Genomic DNA, 24900 nt, shown 5'->3' with positions numbered 1-24900 from the left:
TAGGGTGTAGCCACAGTAGTGGACTCATCCTACTGTGTGCAAGGTACCGTACCTTAGTAAGATCATGGTACCTCCGGGGCTGTTGGGGGATTGAGCTGGCACTGACAAGGGAGACTGATGGTATCCTGTGGAGCAACAAGGCAGCTTTAGGCCCCCTCAGCCCTATGCAGCTCCGGGCTGCTGGCACCAAGGAACCAGTCTGAGTCAGCTTGGACTGGAAGAGCTGCTGCAGCAACACACTCTCACTGGCTGCCGGGCACAAAGCACATACATGCAGAGAGGGAGGAAAACATAAGAGAAGCAATAGCATTGGTTGAAAAAGTGGGTGGAAGCGAATATGGAGAGGTGAGAAAGAAAGAAAGATAGAAAAATGAACAAGGACAGAGAGAAATATCAGTGGAGGAGTGTAAGCAGGGAGGACGCATAAAATCAATCTGCATGTAAACAACAATCAGTTAGGCAACAAGAGGGGGTGGACCATGTCACTCTATAACACGTGGAGCGGTTCGCAACAACAATGAGCTCATTCAGAAAGCCAAACAACATGTGTGTGAACGTGGGTGTGTGGCTCTAATCTGAAAGGCTGAGAAAGACACAGAAAAAAAGGAAAGAGAGAGCGAAGGAGAGGTGGTAAAGGATGGTGGCAGTTAAGCAAATAAAAAACAAGACTTCTTTCAGGACTTAAATACTAAAAGCTCCGAGCTAATTGCCTTTTTATTCATGGCAATCACTTCGATCATCTGAATAATCCATGTAGCTTTGTCTCGATCAATAATCTATTTTGAAAGAAAAATCTGGAAACAGTTTTTTGTTCTTAACTAAAGGTTTTTTTCACTCATTTTAAAGAAAAATATAAATCAGAGCAGTTGGTGACACAAAACAGACACCAGGATTGCTTTTTTTTTTGTTTCATTTTTGGTATAAAATGAAAGACAATGACACAATTACTAACCAATGACGATGATTATATTCAAATGTATCATTTTTTATAAACAGCTCAAACGCTATATTAAAAAAAATATGCAGGGGTGTTTAGTTTTATCACATTTATGGACACATCATCAAGGGTTGGGTAGATTAACAGGAGCTGTCTAGATAGACTTCATTCACTTGGCAGTTTGCACTTAAATTCATTCTTTTCTTTCTGAAAGTAAACCATAACTCTAGTGCTGCTGTAAAGTATAAAGATTGTTAACCACTTTGACTTTTATACTTTGAAAAACTAATTAAAATAACTTTTTAAAATGTTAACAGCGTAACTAGCCATTTATAGCCTATTACATTTCATGAGTAACCTTTTTCAACACTGCTGTGCTCCTGTTTTCCAAACCGTGGTATAGTGCATGTAAAATTACAAGAACAAGAGCTGTTGCCCCCACTAAGAGGGGCTAAACCCTTAAGTGAGTGCTTCTGTGAAGAGCAAACAAAGGTTAAGTGAATAGCTAGCCAGAAACATGAAACAGTATACTGCAAAATGTCTGAGCATCCTGCAGAATTATAAACAAGGGAAGATAATAATAAAGAGTCTTTGTGTGCAAACACTCGCATGGACACAGACCCTAAATTAGCTTAATCAACCTACCATCTTTGTAATGAAATCTCATAAGACATATCTGCGAAATGGAACGGTTCGAACATTAAACATGTATCCAAATTATGTAACTTTTTTTTAAATACCCAATTCAATTTTAAGAACAAAATTATATGTAAAAAGTCATAATTTCCACCTTTAAAATGCTGTTACAAACATTATCTTATTCTTTCAGTTGGTGTTTTGTTTGAAAAATGGAGATAAGCTACATGGATTCAGAATACTGAACTACACTACGAACATTTTGGGCACACTGTTTTGGTTTTGAGTCAAAGAGCAATAAGAACAACAAACATAAAGAGCTCTCTACAGCAACAGTGAGAAAAACAAGGAATAAATCTTGCATTTTTTTCAGGTAAACTGATTATAAAAACATTCAGGGCATTATTTTTAGATCATCTTCACCCTATATCCACAGCCTACAATTTCATGTAATAATGCACATAGCAGACACTTTGGTCCTTTTAACTTCAAGCCCTAAACAAGAAGTGACGAGGGGATGCCACCTAAAAGAAAAAAACCACATTGTTTATGTCTCGGTGTGGATGAAAGGCAGCGATGCATCGACCTGTCAGACGGAGGGATAACAGCCAAGTCTGAGAGACGAGCTTGCCTTTAGAAGATTAGCCTCATCATGGAAATTATAGCAATTAGGCTTCTGGACACGAGGCTAGCCTGGCAGTCACACAGCGAGTCCCTGTGTCCTGCTAACCACAACACCTCACATCTGGCACTTTCTATAGACAATATACACACAGACGGTGCTGTCTGCTGCACAGGGGATGAAACGCACATATAAAAACACAACCACATTTGGACAACGAGTGGTTTTGTGTACTGTTTGTTTACACAAGAGTGCGTCTTTGTAATGAAGCGCGTGCTGACACCACAATGTGCACGCATGTCTGTTATTCATTGGGTACTTACACTTAATCGTAAACAGGAGATTCTGAGGAAGAGAGTCCTTGTTTTTTGTGAGCGATCCCGTGAGGTTGTATGAAATCTGGCAGAAAAAAAACAAATAAATACAAATCAAGAAATATATACTAGTATAAAAAAAATATTCCATTATATTTATTCTATCAGTTCATATCTCGCAAATGTGCTATGAACCACAGATACAGATGCAATACAAACAGGCCCAGTAACTGGCTGGTCCTTTAGTGGTCGCCATAGTGGATCATCTGCCTCAATATCGCCCTTTCTCTAGCATTCTCCTTCTGTCGGGCCAATCCTCCTTTATTGCATCCATGAACCTTCTGTGTGGTCCAATATAACCACCTGCAAATGTCCAAACCATCTCAGCCTTGCCTCAATAAGTTCTATCGATGTACTCATTTCTAAGATTCACCGTTTCCAGCTTGGCCTCCTGTCTTTTTTTCAGTGCCACCATCTCCATGATGAGAACTGAGCTGGTCTTGCTACCAACCTAACCTTTTACTCTTGTTGCCATCTTTATGTCACAAATCTGACACTCATCTCAATCAACTCCATCCTACCTGCGCTATCTTCATTAGCTCTCTTGTGCACTGGCTGTTGCTTTGGATGGTTGACCCCAGGTATTTAAACTCCTCACTACCTCTCTCCTTGCTTGCTCACTGTCACACCTGCTTCATTAACACATGTGTTCTGCTTTGCTTCTATTGACTTCCATTCCTCTTCTCTCCAGAGCATACTTTCACCTTTAGTCTCTCTTCCATCTGCTCCCAACTCTCATCACAGATCACAATGTTGTCTGCAAACATCGCAGTCCACACTCCCGCGTGACCTCATCTGTCAGCCTGTCCATCACCATCACAAACAACACGGGGCTCAGTGCCGACCCCTGGTGTAATCCCACCCCCATCTTAAACCCATCTGTCACTACTACTGCACACCATACCACTTTACCGCTGTCCTCATACATGTCCTGCACCTCCCTCACATACTTCTTGTGCCACTCCAGACTTTCTCATGCAGTACTATAGTTTCTCACTTGGCACTCTTTCACATGCTTTCACTAGATTCACAAATTCATTCTGCATACGTCTCCATCAACACTCTCAAAGCAAACATCACATTTATAGTTTTCTTTCTTGGCATGAAGCCATACTGCTGCTCACTGATCATCATCTCTCGTCTTCACCTAGCTTCAGCAACTCTTTCCTATGTCTTGGTATGAGTCATCACCTCTTTCCCTCTGTAAATTCTGCACATCACCCTTATGCTTGAAAACTGACACCAGTACATTTCTCTTCTCACACACATCTTCCTCAGGCATCCTCTCACTCTCAATCTCCTCACACTGTATAAAACAATGTGCTCAAAAAGACATCCTAGACATCGCCACACCTCCACAAGTATGTCATCTGGACTAACTGCGTTTCTAACATTCATGCTCTTTATAGCTGGCCTCACTTCATCCTCATTAATCCTTTGCAAAATCTACTGAAATAAAATTGCCATACACACACAGACCTGTCCTGCATAGTGGCTGACAATAAAGGCTGGGCCTTGGTCTTTCGGTGGGGGGTTCCCATTGCCATCCTTGGTAGTGAGAGACAGCCCATGAATTTGGTTGGAGTCCAACTGGGCAGAGAGCCTCTTGTACAAGGTCTGCTCTAATGGCCGCAGGCTCTGGCTCTCCTCATCTAACACGCACAACAGCCCCTGGGGCTTCTAGAGGAGGAACAAACAGATGTTCACATTATCATTTATTTAGGAGATATTTACAAGCACTAAGCAATAACAGTAATCCATATTTTGTGACACTTCCAGAGAGCCACATTTTTTTTTTTCGTGTGACATGAAGGAGATTCAGTGATATTATTTGATTTAGAGATTTCTCGCACCAATTACAACAGAGGCAGACAGTTGGCTTAGAGGGGCATTAGCAGTTATGTTTATATAGACTTTTTGAACATGTTATGTTTTTGCCTTTTGTCTCAATTAAAACGTCAAGACTTTAACTGTGTACATTAGAAAACTGAATAATTGTGATTCCAAAAGTTAGGTTGGGAAAGTGTGGTTGGGATTGTTGCATTACATAATGTCAGATCAAACTGGACTGGACTGGTCCAAACTAGAAGCATACAGTACCTGAAAAAAGAAGTCCAGAATGGCTGGGTGGTTTCTGGGAGAGCGTGCGTTCTCCATGGCGATGCCCTCCTGCAGACACTCAGCCTGCTCCTGCTGGAATAGCACCTCAGAGACGTACTGCCTCAGCCGCTCATTGGTCATGTTCACACACAGCTGGAATGCACAGAGCGCACACACACCAGCATGTAAACACTCTTCAGCACGCATGGCTGACGTTCATCAGAGAGATGCTGCTGAATGCTTATGTTTAAAGAACAAAAATGTTCACAATGCTGGACACAATCGGCTGTCGGGGGCATAAATGAGCTGACTTCTCTTGTAACAGTGGACCAGTAAACTATTACAAATGTCTGACACCTTGGTGTAGACTAGAGTTTAATGCCAGGAAATGGGATTCCTGGGAAATCCTAGCAAGATTATTTCCCCAGTTCCTGGGAAATGTAAAGACAGAGAAAAAATTAACTTGAGTGCTGTTTATTAAAAAATGTAGCCTGTTAATGAATACAAAGCATTTGGGGTCAATAGCACATGTTCCAACTTCTGAGTTGACACTGTGGGATTGCATTTCCACGGTAACACATTTTGTATGGTGTGGCCTTGTTTATGCACACATCCAGAAGAAGGAAAAAAGTGAGTGCAAAATGAACAAATGTGACTAAAATAAATGATGCCTGTTGTTGCAAGTTCATTTTTGCTTTAATCGGGGAAACTCAGAATCTATTTTAATTATGATTGGTCCATCTGATTTATATATTATAGTTATATTTTGGTAACACCACTATACATTAATTGTCTATTTTGCCTTAATAATAAGCAGAAAAACACGTAGAAAATGTCATTGTGAACACATGCATGCCCGATTCTCCGTGGTGTATTAGAGCTGCTTTAAATGATCAGAGTTTAGCTGAAGTTATTAAAAAGAAACATGTTTAATTCCCAGGATTCCTGGGAAAACTGAAGATGAATTTTCCCAGGAATCCCAGAAAATAAAAACACTTTGCAGTTTATTGTAAACACATGACAAAAAAGATTGAAAGAGATTGTGAAACATCTATAAACATCTATAAAACATGTGTAACACTAATTATATGCAGGTCTTGGTTGACCTTACTGAGCACGATTATGATGCGACTGTATTCCTGAACAATGCAACTGTCATATCGAACAGAAGCACTGCAGATGCAAATCATCTGTGCCCTATTGATGGCTACTGTTAATAGGAGCACTAGAGTAACCAGAGACATATCCATAGCATCGTAAATTCAATAACAAATGCAGTTAAAGTCCGAGCAGCACTCACTGCCACAGCCGCAATTTCAATAAGTACAGACCACTCAAAGGCACTCAGGGCCAGCTACATACTGTCATAGCTTGCCCTTTTAATAGGAGTAATGAGAAGCAGGATAGAGTGGTCAACCTGCAGTGCAAAGTGTCACATCAACTCTCCTTTCTATAGTTTCTCTGGGTTGGCAGTGTACTACCACTGCAAAAACTCAAAATCTTACCAAGTATATTTGTCTTATTTCTAGTCAAAATTATCTCATTACACTTAAAATAAGACACAATCAGCTACAGGGCAACATTTCAGTAAGCTAAAGGAACTTGTTTCAAGACAGTGAATCTTGAAACTAGAGAAAAACTAGAGATTTTTCACTTGTTCCACTGGCAGATTTTTTCACTTAATACAAGATATTTTAGCTTAAAATAAGTGAAAAAATCTGCCAGTGGAACAAGTGAAAAATCTCTAGTTTTTCTCTAGTTTCAAGATTCACTGTCTTGAAACAAGTTCCTTTAGCTTACTGAAATGTTGCCCTGTAGCTGATTGTGTCTTATTTTAAGTGTAATGAGATAATTTTGACTAGAAATAAGACAAATATACTTGGTAAGATTTTGAGTTTTTGCAGTATAACTGGACTAGTCCAAGGCAGAAACTGCTCCAATACAGCAGAAGTAAAATATCACAATAATTATAGGATATTAGGATAAAATCTGATTTGCTGAATGCATGGTAATCATTAACTAACAGGCGTAATATATTTTTCATAGTGCAGGCGGTCCCATCTTCAGTCTATTCTTTTACTCCAAGCTAGTTTAGTCCATTAACAGCTTAGCCCCAGCAGGTGGTTGATTGAGTTAGCTCATTAGCAAAGTGTTGAGCAGGTACAACACATCCCTGCAAACACAGTTCTAATTAACAAGTTCTAATGACCCCGATCCTTGTGCGCATGTGGAGCGTGCTCGGGTACGCTGCTGCATATGCGTGCACATGTGTGTACAAACATGTCAGAGCTTGTTTGTCACTGAAGTGCCACGTCTACTGTACGAGGTCATTGTGTTTATCCGGAAGTTGCCCCTCCTCTTCCCTCTTCTGTGGGTTTAGTGTCTGATGAAAGAAAGCATGCAGTGCCAGACACAGTAGTTTTTCCTCTCGCTTTTTTTTTTTTTTTTTTAGATTTTCTTATCCTGTTACTTTCTTTTCTCTTCTGGCACTTTCTATGACTTAAATAGAAAAGGTGAAATAATCTCTCACCTCCATTTGGACTGGAAAAAAATCCAGATGGGCTAGGCCACTGTTATCTTAGTGACAGACACACACACTCATACAAAGCAAATACAAACAGACACTCTCTTAATGAAAGCTGTGAAAAACTAGTAGCTCCACAGGGAGGAAGTGTGAGCTTTCAGTAGCAGGAATAAGCACTTAGCCTCTTGAGCACTATAAATTACACTCTGAGGCTCCGGATACACACACACACACACACACACACACACACACACACACACACACACACACACACACACACACACTTGTCTTGTCTGTCTGATCCCTGCTGATCTTACAACTGAGTAGTCTATTAACAGTGCATGCCTGATGAGAACATGGCAGATTTACAGCCTATAGCAGGTGAGCTGTATACAGCGGCACATGTTGCACTTCACAATCTATAGAACCAAAGATGGCAGACATGCTGAGCAGCCTGTGGATGCAAATGTATGTATATATACAAACATGTATTCCAAAACTTCCTTGCCACAGCAGGTAGCTCCATGTGTTTCATTTGGCTGAATTTTAAACCGGAGAGTTCGTCCGTTAGTCGAACCTCGGATACAGGAGGAACAATGCAGTTTTCGTCCTGGTCGCGAAACACTGGACCAGCTCTTTATCCTCTCCAGGATACTTGAGGGTGCATGGGAGTTTGCCCAACCAGTCTACATGTGTTTTGTGGACTTGGAGAAGGCATTCGACCGTGTCCCTCGGGGTGTCCTGTGGGAGGTGTTGCGGGAATATGGGGTGTCTGGCCCATTGCTACGGGCCATTCGATCCCTATACAACCGTTGCAAGAGCTTGGTTCGCATTGCCAGCAATAAGTCGGACTCGTTCCCGGTGGGTGATGGGCTCCGCCAGGGCTGCCCTTTGTCTCCGGTTCTGTTCATAATTTTTATGGACAGGATTTCTAGGCGCAGCCAAGTGGCGGAGGGCTTTCGCTTTGGTGGCCTCAGAATCTCATCTCTGATTTTTGCAGATGATGTGGTTCTGTTGGCTTCATCAGGTGAGGGCCTCCAGCTCGCACTGGAGCGGTTCGCAGCCGAGTGTGAAGCAGCGGGAATGAGGATCAGCACCTCCAAATCTGAGGCCATGGTTCTCAGCCGGAAAAGGGTGGAGTGCCCACTCCGGGTTGGGGATGAGTTCCTGCCCCAAGTGGAGGAGTTCAAGTATCTCGGGGTCTTGTTCGCGAGTGATGGGAGAAGGGAGCCGGAGATCGACAGACGGATTGGGGCTGCAGCTGCAGTAATGCGGACGCTGCACCGGTCCGTCGTGGTGAAGAGGGAGCTGAGTGTAAAAGCGAAGCTCTCAATTTACCGGCCGATCTACATCCCTACCCTCACCTATGGCCACGAGCTGTGGGTAGTGACCGAAAGAACGAGATCGCGGATACAAGCGGCAGAAATGAGCTTCCTCCTGTTAGGGAAAATATTCTAAAACACTTCTTCAGTAAAGACTCAGAGAAGAGAAACACACAGAGTTCTTGCTAGCAAGGGCAGCTCCCTACTGAGAGACTCGCACTAAGAAACTGCCCCGGTCTTTATTTATACTTCAGTGTGTGTGTGTGTGTGTGTGTGTGTGTTACTGCTGATCAAAGGGTCATGAGAGCACAAAAGGTACATCCTTGGTCAGGAAAGGGGGTAGTCTCCCCCACCCTAGATAACATGGTGAGGAAGTCCAGCAGTTCATCTATATGTAAAGAAGCACTTAAACTAAAACAAATGTAACTACGTTAATCCTGCCATAAAACAATAAAACAAGGTATGAGCTCTCATGCTCCCAGACGTGGGGGTGCATTCCTGGGATGCACCCCAAGCCTGCAGCCTGTTAGAGATCACACACAATTAATTATATGCCTCTAAGTATACATGGTTGAATATTTTCTAATACAAATAACTACATGCAGTATTCTACCATATGCAAACTTATATCACTAAAAGATTATACTGACTACTAAATACAATTTTCCATTGACACCTCCGAAGGGTGGCTGGCCTCTCCCTTAGAGATAGGGTGAGAAGTTCGGCCATCCGGGAGGGGCTCAGAGTAGAGCAGCTGCTGCTCCACATCGAAAGGAGCCAGCTGAGGTGGTTCGGGCATCTGACAAGGATGCCCCCTGGGCGCCTCCTGGGTGAGGTGTTCCAGGCATGTCCCACCGGGAGGAGGCCCCGGGGCAGACCCAGGACACGCTGGAGAGATTATATCTCTCGGCTGGCCTGGGAACGCCTTGGTATTCCCCCGGATAAGCTGGAGGAGGTGGCTGGGGAGAGGGAGGTCTGGGCCTCTTTGCTTAGGCTGCTGCCCCCGCGACCCGGCCCCGGACAAAGCGGATGAAAATGGATGGATGGATGGATGGATGGATGGATGGATGAATTTTAAACCAGATATGTTTCCTGACACAGTCTCAAAGGGCATTTCTGAAGCAACCTTATGTTAACTACTATACTATAGGAACCACAATACATCAGATACATAGAAACATTAAAAATAAATAATATAGTGATGTCTCAAACATGAGATGCAGGACTTTAAAAACCCGGTTTTTAAAAAAGGAGTAGTTTATGTGCCAGTTTCAGGTACACCACTGTTACACACTAAGCAAATCTGCTTGTCTTCATAGATAGACTTCTTAATATTAAATATAAACTTTACTCATGAACCAAAACTAAAAGTCATGCACTTATTATTTACTAATGTTTCTGGTAGTGAGCAATAATTACACTGCCTGTTACTAATGTAGCCATATCTGGGTGCAAAAATGAAAAATAAATGGGATCAACTATTCTGGACTAAGATCAACTTGATTCAATAGCCTGTACTGGCAAGTAATGTAATGCCAAATATATAAAGTTGTATTTTATTAAAAACAGGTTTTGTATTCCTCATACACACACACACACCCACATGGTGGTTTGAGGCTGCCTATTACACTAACATGTTGCACAGAGACAGACACTGTGTCAGCCGTTGGTTCATTGGAGGACAGATGAAAATCACGCCACAGTCAGCCACAGACCTCACCACATTCATTACAATTACAGACAAAAATGTCTGGGCTAAAACAGATAAGAACTCCAAATATTTAAAAAATTTGATTAGGATCACATACAGTACCATTCAGAGATATTTCAATAGCAGAGAACGGCCACAGGGGAGGCATTTGGCTCAATTAGGCGGAATAATCACACAGCGTAAAGGGACGAGGAACATAATAGCAATGTTTTGGTTTTTTGGCTGAATTTTAAAACAGAAAGCACTGTCCCACCTGCTCAAATCCATTCTTCTGAAATTCTTCAAACCCAAATATGTCCAAGATCCCAATCTCCCAAGCAGGATCACTGGAACAAAGAAATGAATGTTACTTATTAAATAGCCACTTTTATTTTTCCTGAGTCAACATGAGAAAAGTGTTGCTTATGTCACTAATGAGACATTTGATTCTATTGTGTGTGCGCGTGTGTGTGCAATAAAATCTGAAAGGGGTGTGCCACGAATGTGTGGTTGACAAATGTATTACATTCTGTGGCTGGTGTGTAAACAAGGCAGCTCACAAACACATTCCAGAAGATCTAGCGCAGGTTATCAGAGTGTGATAAGGCTTCACAACATCAACAACACCAAGGATCCTATGTCCTTCACCTGGGTGTGTGTGAACATAAGTTGTTTTTTGTGTGTATCTGAGGCCTCCATTAAAAAAAAAAAAGCCTTGGATGTGTCCTCCATCTCTAACCTGTTGTTCAATACACAGATTTTAGTCCACAAGTTTATTTAAATGTTTATCTCTGCTCTAAACTAAAGGATTACTTTACAGTATTAGTGTTAGTCACTCCAGTTTACACAAATGAGTGATTGCTTTTGGAAATCTGTCATTTCAAAGGTTTTTATTGTGGTGTGTCGCGGAAACACATCTAGACACAGACACCACACACCACTATACCTGATGGTGTCATCTTGTCCCTGAAGGTAGTCGTTGATATTGTTGACCAGATAACTGAAGAGGCGCCCGTAGATGGCTTTGGCAAGCTGGTCCCTGTACTGCTCTGACATCTCTACTGTGTGGCGCCGAGTGATCACATCACCTGCACAAAGGCACAAAATACAGTTTCCGGTATTCGACAGATGGGGTTTTTACACTTTTCTTTCTTTAAAAGGTTAAATCTCCTTAGGGCTATGAATACTACTAGTGGTGCAACGGATCACGGTTGATTCGTAATCCAAACCGATCCCACTCACGGTTCGGCACGCACGTGATCCGAAGATTCGAAAAAAAAGGAAAAAAAGTATGCGTATGGTGGCGTGGTGGGTCTGTCAAGAGATAGTTATGGCCAGTGCTAGCGGTCCAAGTGGAGGAGCAGAGGAGCTTGCGGTATTTAAGCAGCCCTTTGCTGCCCAATCCGACCAGGCTAAAACTATTACAAAAGCTGTTGGGGTGTTTAGCTGCAGACGGGAGGCCGTATCCCGCTGTGCAAAACAAGGGGTTTAAACTATGATGCTTGAGCCACGCTATGATATCTTGTTGCGCGTCCAGTTTAGTGGCAAGATCGTTCCAAGCACGTATGAGCAGGAAAAGATTTAAGTTATGGCTGAACTGTCCCAGGCATCTTCTGTTGCCCTAACTACTACAAATGGGTGGAGCTCCAGGGCAACGGAAAGCTATGTGACCGTGACCGCTCATTATATCGCAGCAGAGTGCGATATAATGAGCGGTGTATTATTGTAGGGTCTACCTTACAATATAAAGCGCCTTGAGGCGACTGTTGTTGTGATTTGGCGCTTTACAAATAAAATTGAATTGAATTGAGTGGTAGATACAAAGCCCTTTACTGCCCTATATTGTACCATAATTTTTTTTAAATCTTTTTTCTTTTTTTACTGATCCGAAAATTGATCCGATCCCTGACTTAAAACCATGATCCGATCCGAACCGTGAGATTTTTGATCACCACTAAATACTACTTATCTCTCTATGCTCTCTCTCTTGAGGGCTCCAAAGACAGTCCCAGGATAGAAGAGATATACAGATTTTTGACATATTAACAGAAAACCCTTCAAATTTGACGCCTACATAAGGGATATTCTGTAAGGGGTATTTCCCAAGCATGGTCTGGGTCCATTTATCCCTTTGGGGGAAGGACCATTGTAAAGCCATAGTAAAATTATTCTGGGTGATTATTTGATTGTGCGCTGAAGCATCATGATGAATATGGTCTCTTCAAGGATGACAATGCCCCTTATCCATATGGTACCACGGCTCACTGAAAGGTTGGATGAAAATAATGCAAATGGTGAACACGAAAAGGCTGATAAAGCAATACCTTTGAAATACTGAACATCAGAGGTGAGGGCGGTGCTTAAGTCACTGGAGGATACCTGCAATAATCCAGCAACTGTTGCAAGGAAGAAAAAGAGAGAGGGAGCAAGGAAGAGGCAGAGTAAATGACAGTGACAGGTTAAAAAAGCATCAAAATAACGCCATTAAATGTTAACCGAGCATCAGAAAGATAGGGACGATAACATCCCAGAGCCCACTGCTCTGATGATGATATCACACTGACAGCATAACAGCCTGAACTCTGCTAAAGCTCATTCCCGTTTAACTGATCGATGAAGCTGGCAGCAATTAGTCATCATTGGATTTCTGAGCAGAACCCATCAACAAGCAGCAAAAACAGGTGACAGCAACCCTTCGCTGACATCACTAGTCGTAACAATACATCTCCAAGGTAACAATGTCTCCTTCCCGATCAGGTGCTGATGTGATTTGTTTACATCAAACATGTGCTAGCTGCATAATGAGCGAATTAGACTGAGAGACAGGAAAATAAGGCTGTCCCTGATGACGGAAAAGTCTGTACATGTACATGTTGTTTTCAGTGTGGATACCAAACAGGTAACTGCCTGGCCTTCAGCTATTGCTGGCAAGCTGCCAAGAAGACTACTCTAAGGGAGGATGAGGGAGGCGCTCTGACAGCAAGGTAAATAGAATGAGTTAGTGAGATCCACCCCTCCTCCATTGCCTAGTTCCACTTCCTCTAAGGGTGGAAATGTGGCCCTGGTGGTGGCATAAGCACTGACCTCTCTCCAGCAGCTGCAGGTCGGAAGGGAAGGCTGTGTCAGCATCTGTCAGTGCTGTGAAACGCAGGTCCCCGATATGGAGCACAGCAGAGAGCAGCGTAAATACTGAGTCAACCTCCTAGCAGCGAAAGAGAGAGAGAGACAGGAGAAAGTTGAGAGAATATGATATTAACTATAATCTTTAACTACTAATTAAAAATGGAACTATATGAAACGGTTATCAAATCCAACCTTTTTCATAGGGACATGAGTCTTTATTCGATGTCAACTTCATGATCCTAGTGATCCTTCTAACAAGCCCATGGAGCCAAAGCCTTATTAAGTTCAGTCCTCTTTGCCCCAGACCTCCAATTAATCTCACTTCTATAATTCAGTGGCCAGGTTCGCTCATTATCTTGATCCCTGGCGGTGAAGATAGTGTGGAATAAACATGCTAGTTTTTTATTTTATTTTAATGTATGCATAAATCAACAGCTTAAAAACGCTGCCCTTAAATTAAGCGCACATCCTGTTATATCTGTGCTGTGTGTCCTCTAGCTTCAGCCCCACTTCAAACAGTTTCATGCAGCACACCACACTCATTTTAAAACACAAACAATCTCTTTTCAGATCAGCATATCATCACCAGTTAAAAAGTAATCTCTATCCTTAACGAAGCGCCTGAAAATGTGTATCACATGACCATTTATACATGTAGGCAGTTGGCGTATGATCAAATATAGAATTTGACTGGATAGCGATCTGGCAGCATAGAAAAAAAGGGTAGCAATGTCTGTCATTTTCCCTGAAGTAAGCGTTTATAATCAAGGTTGACGGCTGTGTGACAAATGAGCGAACAACACAAACTGTCAATGCACGATTGTTTCCAAAAGTTTCAACGTCTACCTGTCCAGCCTGAGGGCAATACCAACGTATTTTAGATTTAAAGCATCCACCTCTTGCTACAGTTATGAGTCACTCTCTGAATCACTCTCTGACTTTGAAAAATGCTGCTGATTGTCTGGACTGACTGGAGCAGCATGGAGATTTTGGAAATGATGCAGACACCTACATTCACTTCCAGTGTTCAGTCATTTCAGCATGCAAATCAAAGTAGAATACATTGCGTTAATTCACATGCACATGATGATAAACGGCAAGTAAAAGATGGTTATTTTACTGATGTATGATTATGGTTATGGTTAGGGTTACTGCTGGTCTCACAGCATATGGTTGTCTAACAAATATCGCTCACTTTGTGCTACACGTATGCCGATATGACAATGTATGTTGATGTGACAGAACACCGTATTGAATCACGTCACAAAACGTAAGCCAAGAAGCACTTTAATTCTGTCTGTCTCACGTGAGCGCTCCTTTAAAACTGCTCAGCTGCTACTCATGTGTTCACACGATCGTCCTCCAAAGAAATATCTGGTTTTACTTTCTCTTCTTCTTCATTAGAGTCTTATATAAGCAAGCAACGTGTGACTCCTGTTTATGCCAACAGATACTGAGTGTGCATGTATAGTCATGTATAGATATGTGTTTACAGGCATGTTAGTACACAGAGAGGTTGTTCCTGAAGCACTTGCCTTAATGGAAACCACTTTCATTTTAAAATGTTTTTATTTTAATTTAATTTAAACATATTAGAACATGTGTGGTTGTGGTTTGAAATGGAATCCTGGAGTTTTGAAATAATTTTGCTTTTTTTAATGTTTATTTTCTTTTAGCAGCAATGATAGAGCTGAGAGTATGGGTAATATTTGGGAGATATAAAAAGACTGGCCTATACGCTGTTTTCATTATCGTTGTCTCTTTTTTGCTAACACGCAAAATGCAAATAAACAGCACAAATATCAGGAAATTCAACAGTTATGATTCACAGGTCCTCCTAACTCGATTCACCCGCTTCTCTTCTCACCCTCTCTTCCTCTGTGCCCTTGAGTAGAGGACGCTTAATGGAATACCCCATTAAACCATGCACTGAATCTCTGAGAGGGGGATGTCTGAGTTTGAGGATGTGTGCTTGTGTACATGCGAATATATCTGCGAGTGTACTCTTTCCAGGCAGGATATTGGAGCTGATATCTCTGAGATAAACAAGCATTAGTCTCTGTCTGACACTCTATACATGGAGAGACCCTTCCGCTTAGGGAGCAGAAGAAAGAGCAGGGGAGAGAAAAGGCGCTGCGGGGAGCGTTAATGACAGTTGACCTTTGGTTCTGGACTAGGAGCCATCCCCTGATGAGAGCTTAGACAGAGACCAATGGGGGGTCTATCACTTCCCCCCTACTACCCCACCCCTTCTTCTGTCCCTTGGTCCTTCGCTTATCCAGAGGACAGTAATGCCCTCTGATAATACCACTATCTATTGCTCTATCCCTCTGTCCCTTATGCCTTGTCTGTGACTGCTACTGGATTAAAAGGTGAGATGATGGTCACTCAGTGCTGATAGATGCTGACTGGAATCTAAGTATAGAACCTGATAATGGAGTGGGAGCACAGCTGGTGGTGGACAGGACGGACTGTACCAGTGATCACTGCACGCACACTGTAAGCATAAATCAATGTCTCCTCGACTATTCAATTCTATTCAATCCAGCTTTATTTATATAGCGCCAAAACACAACAACAGTCATCTCAAGGTGCTTGATACTGAGAGGCAGATACCCCACAATAGAAAACCCCAATGACCCTCTATTAACAGGCAGTTTGCAAAGGTGGAAAGGAAAAACTTGATTTTTATAAGAAGAAACCTCTGTCAGATACAGGCTCAGGGAGGGGCAGCCATCTGCTATGACAGAATGGGGTATGCTTTCTGTAGACAGATGCTTCATGAAAATTTTCAAGAGATTTAACTGTGAATACACAAATTCTTGGTGCCCTCTTTATCCCTCAATTCATTATTTCATGCAATCAAGAGAAGCTACCTGTATCTTTGTCATTATTTAACAGGAATAACAGGATATCTGTTTGAAATATTTCACCTTACAGATGAACCAAAGCCAGACGGTTAATTCTACTCGCAAAGTATGATAAACCGGAAGGTTCAGCCTACAGTTTTAGGTCCGCCTAAAGCCCTTGGAGTTCCATCGCCTGGTTTCAGGCAGCTGCAATCTCAGAAAAGAAAATCTGATGTAATATCTCATCAGTGACCTGTGTGACTTGTGACTTCAAGGCCTGTGACACGACAACGTTTATTTCTCCCTGCTGTCAGTAACCTTTGGCTCAACACCGTGCTGTGCAGCTGTGCAAATCAATACCTGCTTGTTGAAGCTGAGGGCTCGCAGGGCTTGTTTGACTGCCGCAAGATGTTCTCTACTCTGGGTAGAGGCTGTAGCTACTGGAGGGTTCTCCCCTGGAAGTCTTCCGCTAATATACCTGCAGTACGGATGGAAAAACACAACCTATAGTGAAGGATACTCATAAAATAAAGCTATTTTTTAATAAGTGACACATATTATCTTTATGGACAGGACACCATATATGCGTGTATTATATCAAGGCTTGTGTGAACTGTAGCTTGTGAGATCTAAATTTTCAGCAGCAACATAACCGACAGTCATTTTTAAAATGTATTAAATCATTTAGTAATATAGAACATATAAAGCCCATGACAGCCGCATACCTATGAGCCAAGACGTTGTTGAGGTAAAGTGCACTCTTCTCCTCAGCTGAAAGGCCCTCAGCCATCAAATAGAAGATTTTGAAGCTGTGTTGTTGAGCAGGCAGGTGGACTAGACGGGACTTCTCCAGCATATAGGTGTATACATGGGCTTAAACATTAAAATGTGATCATAATTCAGTAACAGGGGAGTCCAAATCACGTTTTAACAATGGCAGTTGTGAAAAATGTAAATCTGTGGCCACTACTGAAAGACCAGTCGACAGGTATCAAATAAACTGGAGTAAAAGAAAAAAAAAAGGTGATTCACATAAAAAGAAACAGACATATAGGATTTTGCTGCCCTCTGCTGGTGTGCAACTGATCTTGAAGAAAGTGGATTTAATAGTAGAGTATCTTAATCACAAATACAGTGGCTGAGAATGTGAAATTTACTCTGTTATTCTGACAATAATTTTAATATTCAAGAATAAAATGTGTGGAACAAAAATGGTAAATATTTTATTTTGTGTGAATCGAATCAGAACAGAGACATTCTGATTGAAGTTTTTTGTTTTGATCCGTGCAACAGAGTCACATCCAGCGCTATGGTTGCGTGAAATGCAGGTTACCTCTGAGTGGTGTCCTCCTCTTATCACAGTATTGGATCGTCAGCAGCTTGATAAAGCGGCTTGAGTTGCTGTTCCTCTGGGTCTTAGCGTGGCCAAAGGCTTCCAGTACACAGTTGACCTGCATTTCCCATCAATCATATGACATTATGGTCTCTCAGAATTCCTTTATTATCTATATATTTCTATTACTTAAAGCATCTCTCATACATGCCTTGCAAAAATGGAGCCCTGCTTCCACTTTCTACCACTAGATGTCAGTGTACATCCATTATTTGAGCACTCAAAACAGCATGCTACCAGAATTATAAGAGCAAGCTGACCCAGATATTAACTGCATAACGATGACTTCATCCAAACCCAGGCTACATGTTGTTTTGTTACACATAGTTACATGACTGACAAACTAACTGGAAGACGGAGTGAGTGCAGCGCAGGTGCCTCACGTTTTAAACGCTTTCAACAAATCTGAACCACAGCAACTGGAAACACAACAAGAATCTGAATCCTTCACGAGGTGAAGGCTTTCGCCTTTCAGGACACTTAATTCCTGAACTTGCTAAGAAGCTTTTATGTTTCAGTAAAAAAAAAAAAAAACTTCAGTCCATATATGTTTTATGTCTATCTGTCTTATCTCTTCTTTGGCGTTCTTAGCTGTAGCCTCTCCAGATTCACAAGAACATATCCTATTAAGGGCATGTGATCATTAGTGCTCTACAGTCTTTTTTTTTAACAATCCCTCTTCAGGCTGTAAGTGTTTATGATGCCATCAAACAGTTTATTAATGCGCAAATGGTTTATCTGACAAATGAAGAGCTAACAAGCAGAGAAGAAAAGACTACAGTACTGTGGTATGCTAATCCATACATTTATTATTTCCCCTGCCACAGCGACAGAGGAACAGTAGGATATATTCACACAGTTATGAGCACTGCTTCGCTGTGTGCTATGTTATTTTGGAGGAGTTTTTTTAATCACAGGGACTGCAGGAAAAAGAAGTAATAAGCACAGTGAGACATAAGCATCAGGAAAACGCACAAACATTAAGTTTGTCAGTGGATTAGTATTGCAGCATTTTGCCGTTGCGAATAACAAATGATACATGAGTGCTTAGTCACACATGCAGCACATGGTCCTTAGTTATGACAGGCTGCAGGACACCCAACCCACTGACTGACTGAAGTGTAAAATAAAAGAACAGCTTGTAGACAGATAAGTCCTAACTTACATGTTTCATTCTGGGCTCCAGCATAAAGCCTTTGGTGCTGGAGCGGGCTGTCAGGTGTCTCACTATGTGCTTGCACGCCTCTGTTTTTCCAGAGCCACTCTCGCCACTATGGAAACAAAGGGAGAGACAAAAGATGCAGATTTAAAGTAATTTATATCTCTGGTGGTACATAAATTGTTTCACATGCCTTTGCCCTTACTGTTTCAAGTTCTAATGCTGCAGCATTTTATACTGCTTCAGCCTCAACTCTTCAATCTTCAGTACAATGAACATGCATTGCTGTGCTTACAAATCTATCCATCAGTCTACAGAGCCGTGAAAAAGAATTTCCCCCCTTCCTGATTTCTTTGCACATTTGTTGCACTTAAATAATAATCTGAGTGAATGCAGGTTTTAAATTTTGATTTCATTTATTAAGGGGAAAACAAGTTATCCAATTATCCCCTACACATAGTTACTGGTTTTACCACCCTTGGCAGAAAAAACTGCAATCAAGCATCTGTAATAACTATGAGTGAGTCTTTGACATCCTTGTGGATTAATATTATTACTGTTTTTCAGGGCACAAGCTGATGGCTGGACATACTCCTTCAGGGCTTTCTAGCAGAGAGCAGACTTTGTGGTTCCATCATTTACAGCAGGTCATCCAGTTCATGAAGCAGCAAAGCATCCCCAGATCATCACACTACCACCACCATGTTTGGATGATGTTCTTTTTATTAAATGCTGTTTGTTTTTTACTACTTTCATGTCTTCCGTCCACAGAATATTTTCCAAAAATGTGAAAATATGTGAGACGAGCCTCCCATGAACTCTCCCATGGATGCCATTTTTGCCCAGTCTCTTTCTTATTGTTCATTCATGAACTCTTGACTGAGACAAGTGAGGCCTGCAGTTCTTTAGATATTGTTCTTGTTCTTTTGTGACCTCCTGGATGAGTCGTTGATGCACTCTTAGAATAATTTTGTTAGGCTGTCTACTCCTGGGAAGGTTCGCTGCTGTTTGAGCTTCTCTCCATTTGTAAATAATGGCTCTCACCGTGTTTCACTGGAGTCCCAAAGCCTTAGAAATAGCTTTGCAACTCTTTCCAGACTGATAGATGTCAATGACTGCTTCTCATCTGTCCTTGAGTTTCTTTAGATTGTGTCATTATGTGTTATTTTTTGACATCTTTTAGCCTTCTTCACTTTAGCATTTATTTAAGTGATTTCTTGATTCAAAAAGTCTGGCAGTAATTCTGGTCGAGTGACACGGGTGTATTTAAATGGGATTTTCTTTCTTTTCTTTTTTTACAACAAATGAAAACAGAAAGAGTAATGGGAGCAACTTAAACTTTGTGATACACTGCTGTATATGTGCCTTGGAAGACTAAGTGTGACTTATTAGTCATCAAATTTCTACCTATTGACGTCATCCCTTTAGGGATTCCCTCCCATTAAATTCATAATCTGTTCTTTCAATAACGTTGCTCCACTGAGTGCCCCTTTTCGCACCACTAAGGCCACAACTTATCTGGCAGTGAGGTCCTGTTTTTAATTTTCTGTTGAGTGGATATTAAGTCTGGCATAAGGTACCTCTACAGTACATGCACTGACACTCTCCGACATGCAGAGAGTTGCGACCCACATAGTAACACCAAGCAGATGGCTCGAGAAGGTCAGAAGCTTGTACTAATGACCGCAGTGTGCTGTATTACAGTTTGTCTATGTGTACGTGCGTCGCTTTATTTCCTACTAACAACCCTGCTGAGTGTTAAGTCCAACGGTCTTTTCGCTTGTCTTTTCATTTACCAGTTTTTATTAGATTTCAAGGGCATTTTGTTAGAACACTTGCCTCGGGGGATCTTGGAGACTGATTGCCAATAAATGTGTATAAGTGTGTCTGTGCTTCGGAGCGTGTGCGTGCATGTGTGTACTTCAAGAAACGAGAAGAACCACAGTGAAACAGAAAGCTTGAACAAAAGCAAAACAAGAGGAGAAATGATAAAGGAAAGGACTGAGGGGACAAAGGATGCGTGTACATGTGAACAGTGCAAAGTTTCCACGGCTCCGTGTGTGTGTGGGGGTGTGCATGTTAGTGAGATGGATAGCCTATGGCGAGGGTGCATTAAGTCTCTGCCAGATTGGTTACAACTCAGCGGGAATGTCACTGGAGAGTCGGAACAGGATTTAATTGCAATCAGGGAGCTGCCTGAGTCCAGTCGAGGACAAAGAACAAGACGCCGCATTGCTCCCAGTAAACATACATCGTAGTGTGAACACTGAACAAGCCTACAGCTCAGCTCAGGCTGAGAGCTATTAACCTCTCAGGGAGTGCTAAACAGGTGCGTGGCAGAGGGGTGCATACAACCAGGTGGCCGCCTTAACTTTCACTCACTATTATTCCCGCAGTCATTCAACTTTAGGGACTTTTTATGTTACATTATCCTGAAGCAGACCATTCAGTGACTGTACAAATGAATGAGCAGCAGGTGTACCTCAAGATGAAACACTGCGGGCGTTTCTCCTGCTGCATCATGTGATAAGCTCTCTCTGCTGAGGAGAAGATGTGAGGCGGCAGAGAAGAGCAAAGGCGACCCGTGGAGCTCAGGTACAACTGACTGACCTGAGGAAGAGAAGATGTTACATAAAACGGACACAAACATGGCCTAGCTAAGAGATAAGGATTCAGTTTCACCAAAACAGAGAAACCATACTGGGTATCACCTTCTGTGTGTCACTGTAATTGTGTATCAACTTCACAAAGAAGCGGTCTTTGACCATCCTGTTTAAGTCATTAGAATCTGTAGTTTTACACTACAATAATATTTATCAAAACCAAAATGAAAAATTGAAAAAAAATCCAAGAGGGATAAATAAGAAAACTTGTCTCTGAGAGTATCTGTCCTATTAAACTGTGAGTCGACTGTAATGTCACAATGTGTGCCCTGTGCCAGTGTTAGTGGCTGTGGCAAAGGGGGATGGTTTTTGGACCACCAGACCAGAGGAGGTGACAGACGGCCAGCAGATCACACATGTTGTGACATATGTCCTTCTTACACTAGCTCCTCCCTGCCCCCTCACATCCTCTCAGCTGGGTATAGATGCCTGGAGTGAATCCAGACAGAGGCAGGAATGGGACAGCCAGAGAGGGGCTTGGCTTCATTCTGTCAGGGTAGCAGAAGATCCATGAAACCCCTCCTGGGATCCACATGGGCAAGCCTCTACCTGCCAAAAAGTGAGCTATTTCAAAATGAGCTAAGTCCTATTTAAAATAAACCAAAACCCTCTTTATTATGATTGGGCTCACATGTTAATAAAGAACTAAAGACCCGTTACTGACAGGCTTCTCTACTGGTTTATCGTAAATATGCTATTTTTTTAAGGTGAGAGGTAGCGTGTATGTATGTGCCTGAGTGCTTCTGTCTTCCGTGGCTGATGCAGAGTCAGCCTTACGCAGGGTAACTGACAGGAAGACTGCATTATTTATCAACTACAAGGTCCATTTCATCTGCTTATTCCCTGCTTATTGTACCGCATACATGCCCCATTTATCATAAACTTCCATAAGCATAGTATGTAGTTTGTCAAATATAAAGTCATGAATTTCAAGCGTGAGGCCAAATATGTGCACATACCTGTAAGTTCACTCAAATGCATTCTTACCAAAGTGGAATAGATGGGCAGCTCCTTGTTTGGATTGACCAGCAGAAGGATGTGGCCAATGTAAGTCTAGAAAAGAGCAGAAAATACACCTAAGTCATCTTCACTAAAGCAACAAGTTCATTCAGTGTTATAAAATATATCTCTGATGGACCATTTTGACACAAATAGGCTGACACCGCTTAAAATTACTCTCAACCTGCCTAAAGCCAACACTGACCTAGAAATAAAAGTGCTGTCCCACTCTGTCCTTACCAGCTACATTAACTGTGTGGGCATTTTCCATTGCTATAAGGTAATGTTAATGTCGTGGAAGAGAAAGGTCAAGCAGGGACCTCCAGCAATAACCCCCGTAATGACCTTTCTCTAATAAAGACAACAAATCTGTTCTCTCACAGGCAAACCCTGAAGCTATCTAGATAAAAAAAAACACCAGCTCCAAATTTCTGACCCCTTCCACTAAACTGCTAACCCTCTGTTCCAGACAAAGAGTCCTGGAGGCTGTTTGAAAGCTAAGACTCTGTTGTTCCCTAATAGAGTACGGGCTAACATTGTGTAACATGCTGCTCTGACCTAAGAACATGGCTTCAGTTTAATGACTTGAACACATTCCCAATTCTTGAAGACACAGAGCAAAATTTACAATATGTTCTTCATGTGTTTTTTCATTAAGTGTTTAAAACTTTCCATAGTTTTTTTTTACCATCTAACTCTGTTGTTTAATCTCATGACATGCTTGTCAATAATCAGAGTCTTCTGTTCTGTATTTCTTCAGTTCCTTGCCACTCTCATCGGGGGTTTAGCGGTGGAATGGCAGAAGGCAGTGACAGCTCATCAAAGCCCCATCTCTGACCACCCTGCTAGGCACATATGGAGCCCTCGGTGCCTTTGTTCTTGCCTTCATCATATCTCGGCTGGTTTCACCTTCTTTCTAAAAACTCAAACTACTTCGCACATAATATCAAGTGCATACGGACGAAATATAATGAACGGGAATAAAACGTCTCTTATTTTTCTCATCAACGTCTTGTTGCAAACTTTATGTTTAAAGCCAGTCAAGCTAGCGTTTGCTTCCTTGAGGGGTTTAAGAATATCTTAGCTGCATATAAAAAGAAACACAATGAATGACTGTTTCTTGTGCAACTCTACAATATTAACATAGGTATGCTCCCATATTATTGTGATAGTTGCACATTTCAGTGTCTTCATTTAAATCTAGGGCACCTCCTGTACCCAGCTTTCAATATTCTGAATTCCAATCGTTTCTCTTTTCTTCATCCACCGCTTGCACTCCCTTTCACTGTCATCTCCTCATCCTCGTCTCCCGCTGTGACTAACCCTAATGTCTGTGGCCCATCTGGGTTTCGATAATAACAGACTATCACTGCCTCTTCACAGAGAAGAGAGCGCACTGATAGCTCCACATTGATCTGGTTCCAGTCTTTATAGAGCTCCATCCCTGTGGAGCTGGAGTGGAGTTTTAAAGGAAAGGGCTATAAAACAGAGATACAAAATGGACCAATTGTTGGAGATGAAGGCATTTTACTTCTAATTTTTTTCTCCCAATCGATCTAAATGGTATCGATTTCGCAGTTGTCATGTGTCTCAGTATTTGTGTTGGAACGGGATACGACACTTACTGTGCAAAAGTCTTGAACAACTCCTCATTTCTTTATATTTTGCTTCGAAGGAGCCAGATATTCTTGTAATGTCTTCAAGTGATCTTGAACAATAGTTCTCTGAAGGTTTTTCAGAGTTTTTCTTTTGACATTAGCCAGCTTTTTCCACTTGTTTTCATTCCATTTTCAGATTAATATCTATATTACGAAGTGTCAGTCCTAAAAAACAATCTACAACCGATGCAAAGTGTCTGAAAGTCTGAACCTATTTCCCATTTTCAATGCAAAATATAAAGAAATGAGAGGTGGCTCAAGAACCGTGTTTATTATTTAAAGATAAAATCCAGCAATGTTTTAGATCATTTAAACTCTACTGATCATTCCCCACTTTTAAGCATTTAAAACAGAAGTTTAAGTGCATTTGTAGGTCCGAGTTTACAAACTGTGAATTCAAATGAATTTACCAGTCCTGTATACTGGTGTCACAGCATTAAGATGGTATAGTTGGTTTTCCTTTGTTTTATGCAGTGAGCACAGTGAATCAAAACCGTTCACTTCAAGTTTTAGCAGTTTTTGACTGTTAGACATTGACTGTAGAAAATTACAGAAAATATCGTTATGCTTTGACTATACAGCAATATTTGTTGGTTTTGTTCTTCTCTGAATTTGTAAAAATGAATACAGAATATAAAAAACATAATATAATCTACATTATAGTGCTCAGAATCTGTGATGCACTGTGCATGGTGTTTATATGTGTTTACTGTACATGCATATATGCTTAAGGGAAGGTGACTGTAGAGCCCACGGGTATAAAAAATGAGTGATGTGATCCAAACACCTAGAAAATTACCAGGGTATAAAACACACTCAACAAATAAACAACTAGATGTCATTGTTAAGCC

The 24900-nt window shown here is 41.6% G+C and overlaps 1 protein-coding gene across 6 annotated transcripts in view; it reads right to left on the bottom strand.

Moving 5' to 3' along the window:
• The window catches only part of myo16 (myosin XVI), a 112777-nt gene that overhangs the window by 34507 nt on the left and 53370 nt on the right, over positions 1-24900 (bottom strand). For all 6 annotated transcript variants that reach the window (XR_014271841.1, XM_082508470.1, XM_082508471.1 and 3 more), the window contains 14 exons: positions 22380-22445; positions 21212-21339; positions 18736-18841; positions 17511-17628; positions 16903-17050; positions 16538-16655; positions 13290-13407; positions 12530-12601; positions 11152-11293; positions 10480-10552; positions 4670-4822; positions 4049-4249; positions 2519-2594; positions 53-249 (listed from right to left, as the gene is read on the bottom strand). Coding sequence is in view for 5 of the 6 variants with exons in the window: in XM_082508470.1 (XP_082364596.1) it covers positions 53-249; positions 2519-2594; positions 4049-4249; positions 4670-4822; positions 10480-10552; positions 11152-11293; positions 12530-12601; positions 13290-13407; positions 16538-16655; positions 16903-17050; positions 17511-17628; positions 18736-18841; positions 21212-21339; positions 22380-22445 (1716 nt within the window). In the remaining variant the exon portion in view is untranslated. The remainder of the gene's footprint in view (positions 1-52; positions 250-2518; positions 2595-4048; positions 4250-4669; positions 4823-10479; positions 10553-11151; positions 11294-12529; positions 12602-13289; positions 13408-16537; positions 16656-16902; positions 17051-17510; positions 17629-18735; positions 18842-21211; positions 21340-22379; positions 22446-24900) is intronic.

The sequence above is a fragment of the Aulonocara stuartgranti genome (genome assembly GCF_965226115.1).
Source record: "Aulonocara stuartgranti genome assembly, chromosome: 16".
Lineage (NCBI taxonomy): Eukaryota > Metazoa > Chordata > Actinopteri > Cichliformes > Cichlidae > Aulonocara > Aulonocara stuartgranti.
The sequence above is the reverse complement of the archived record's forward strand: the minus strand, read 5'-3'. Positions and strand labels throughout refer to the sequence as shown.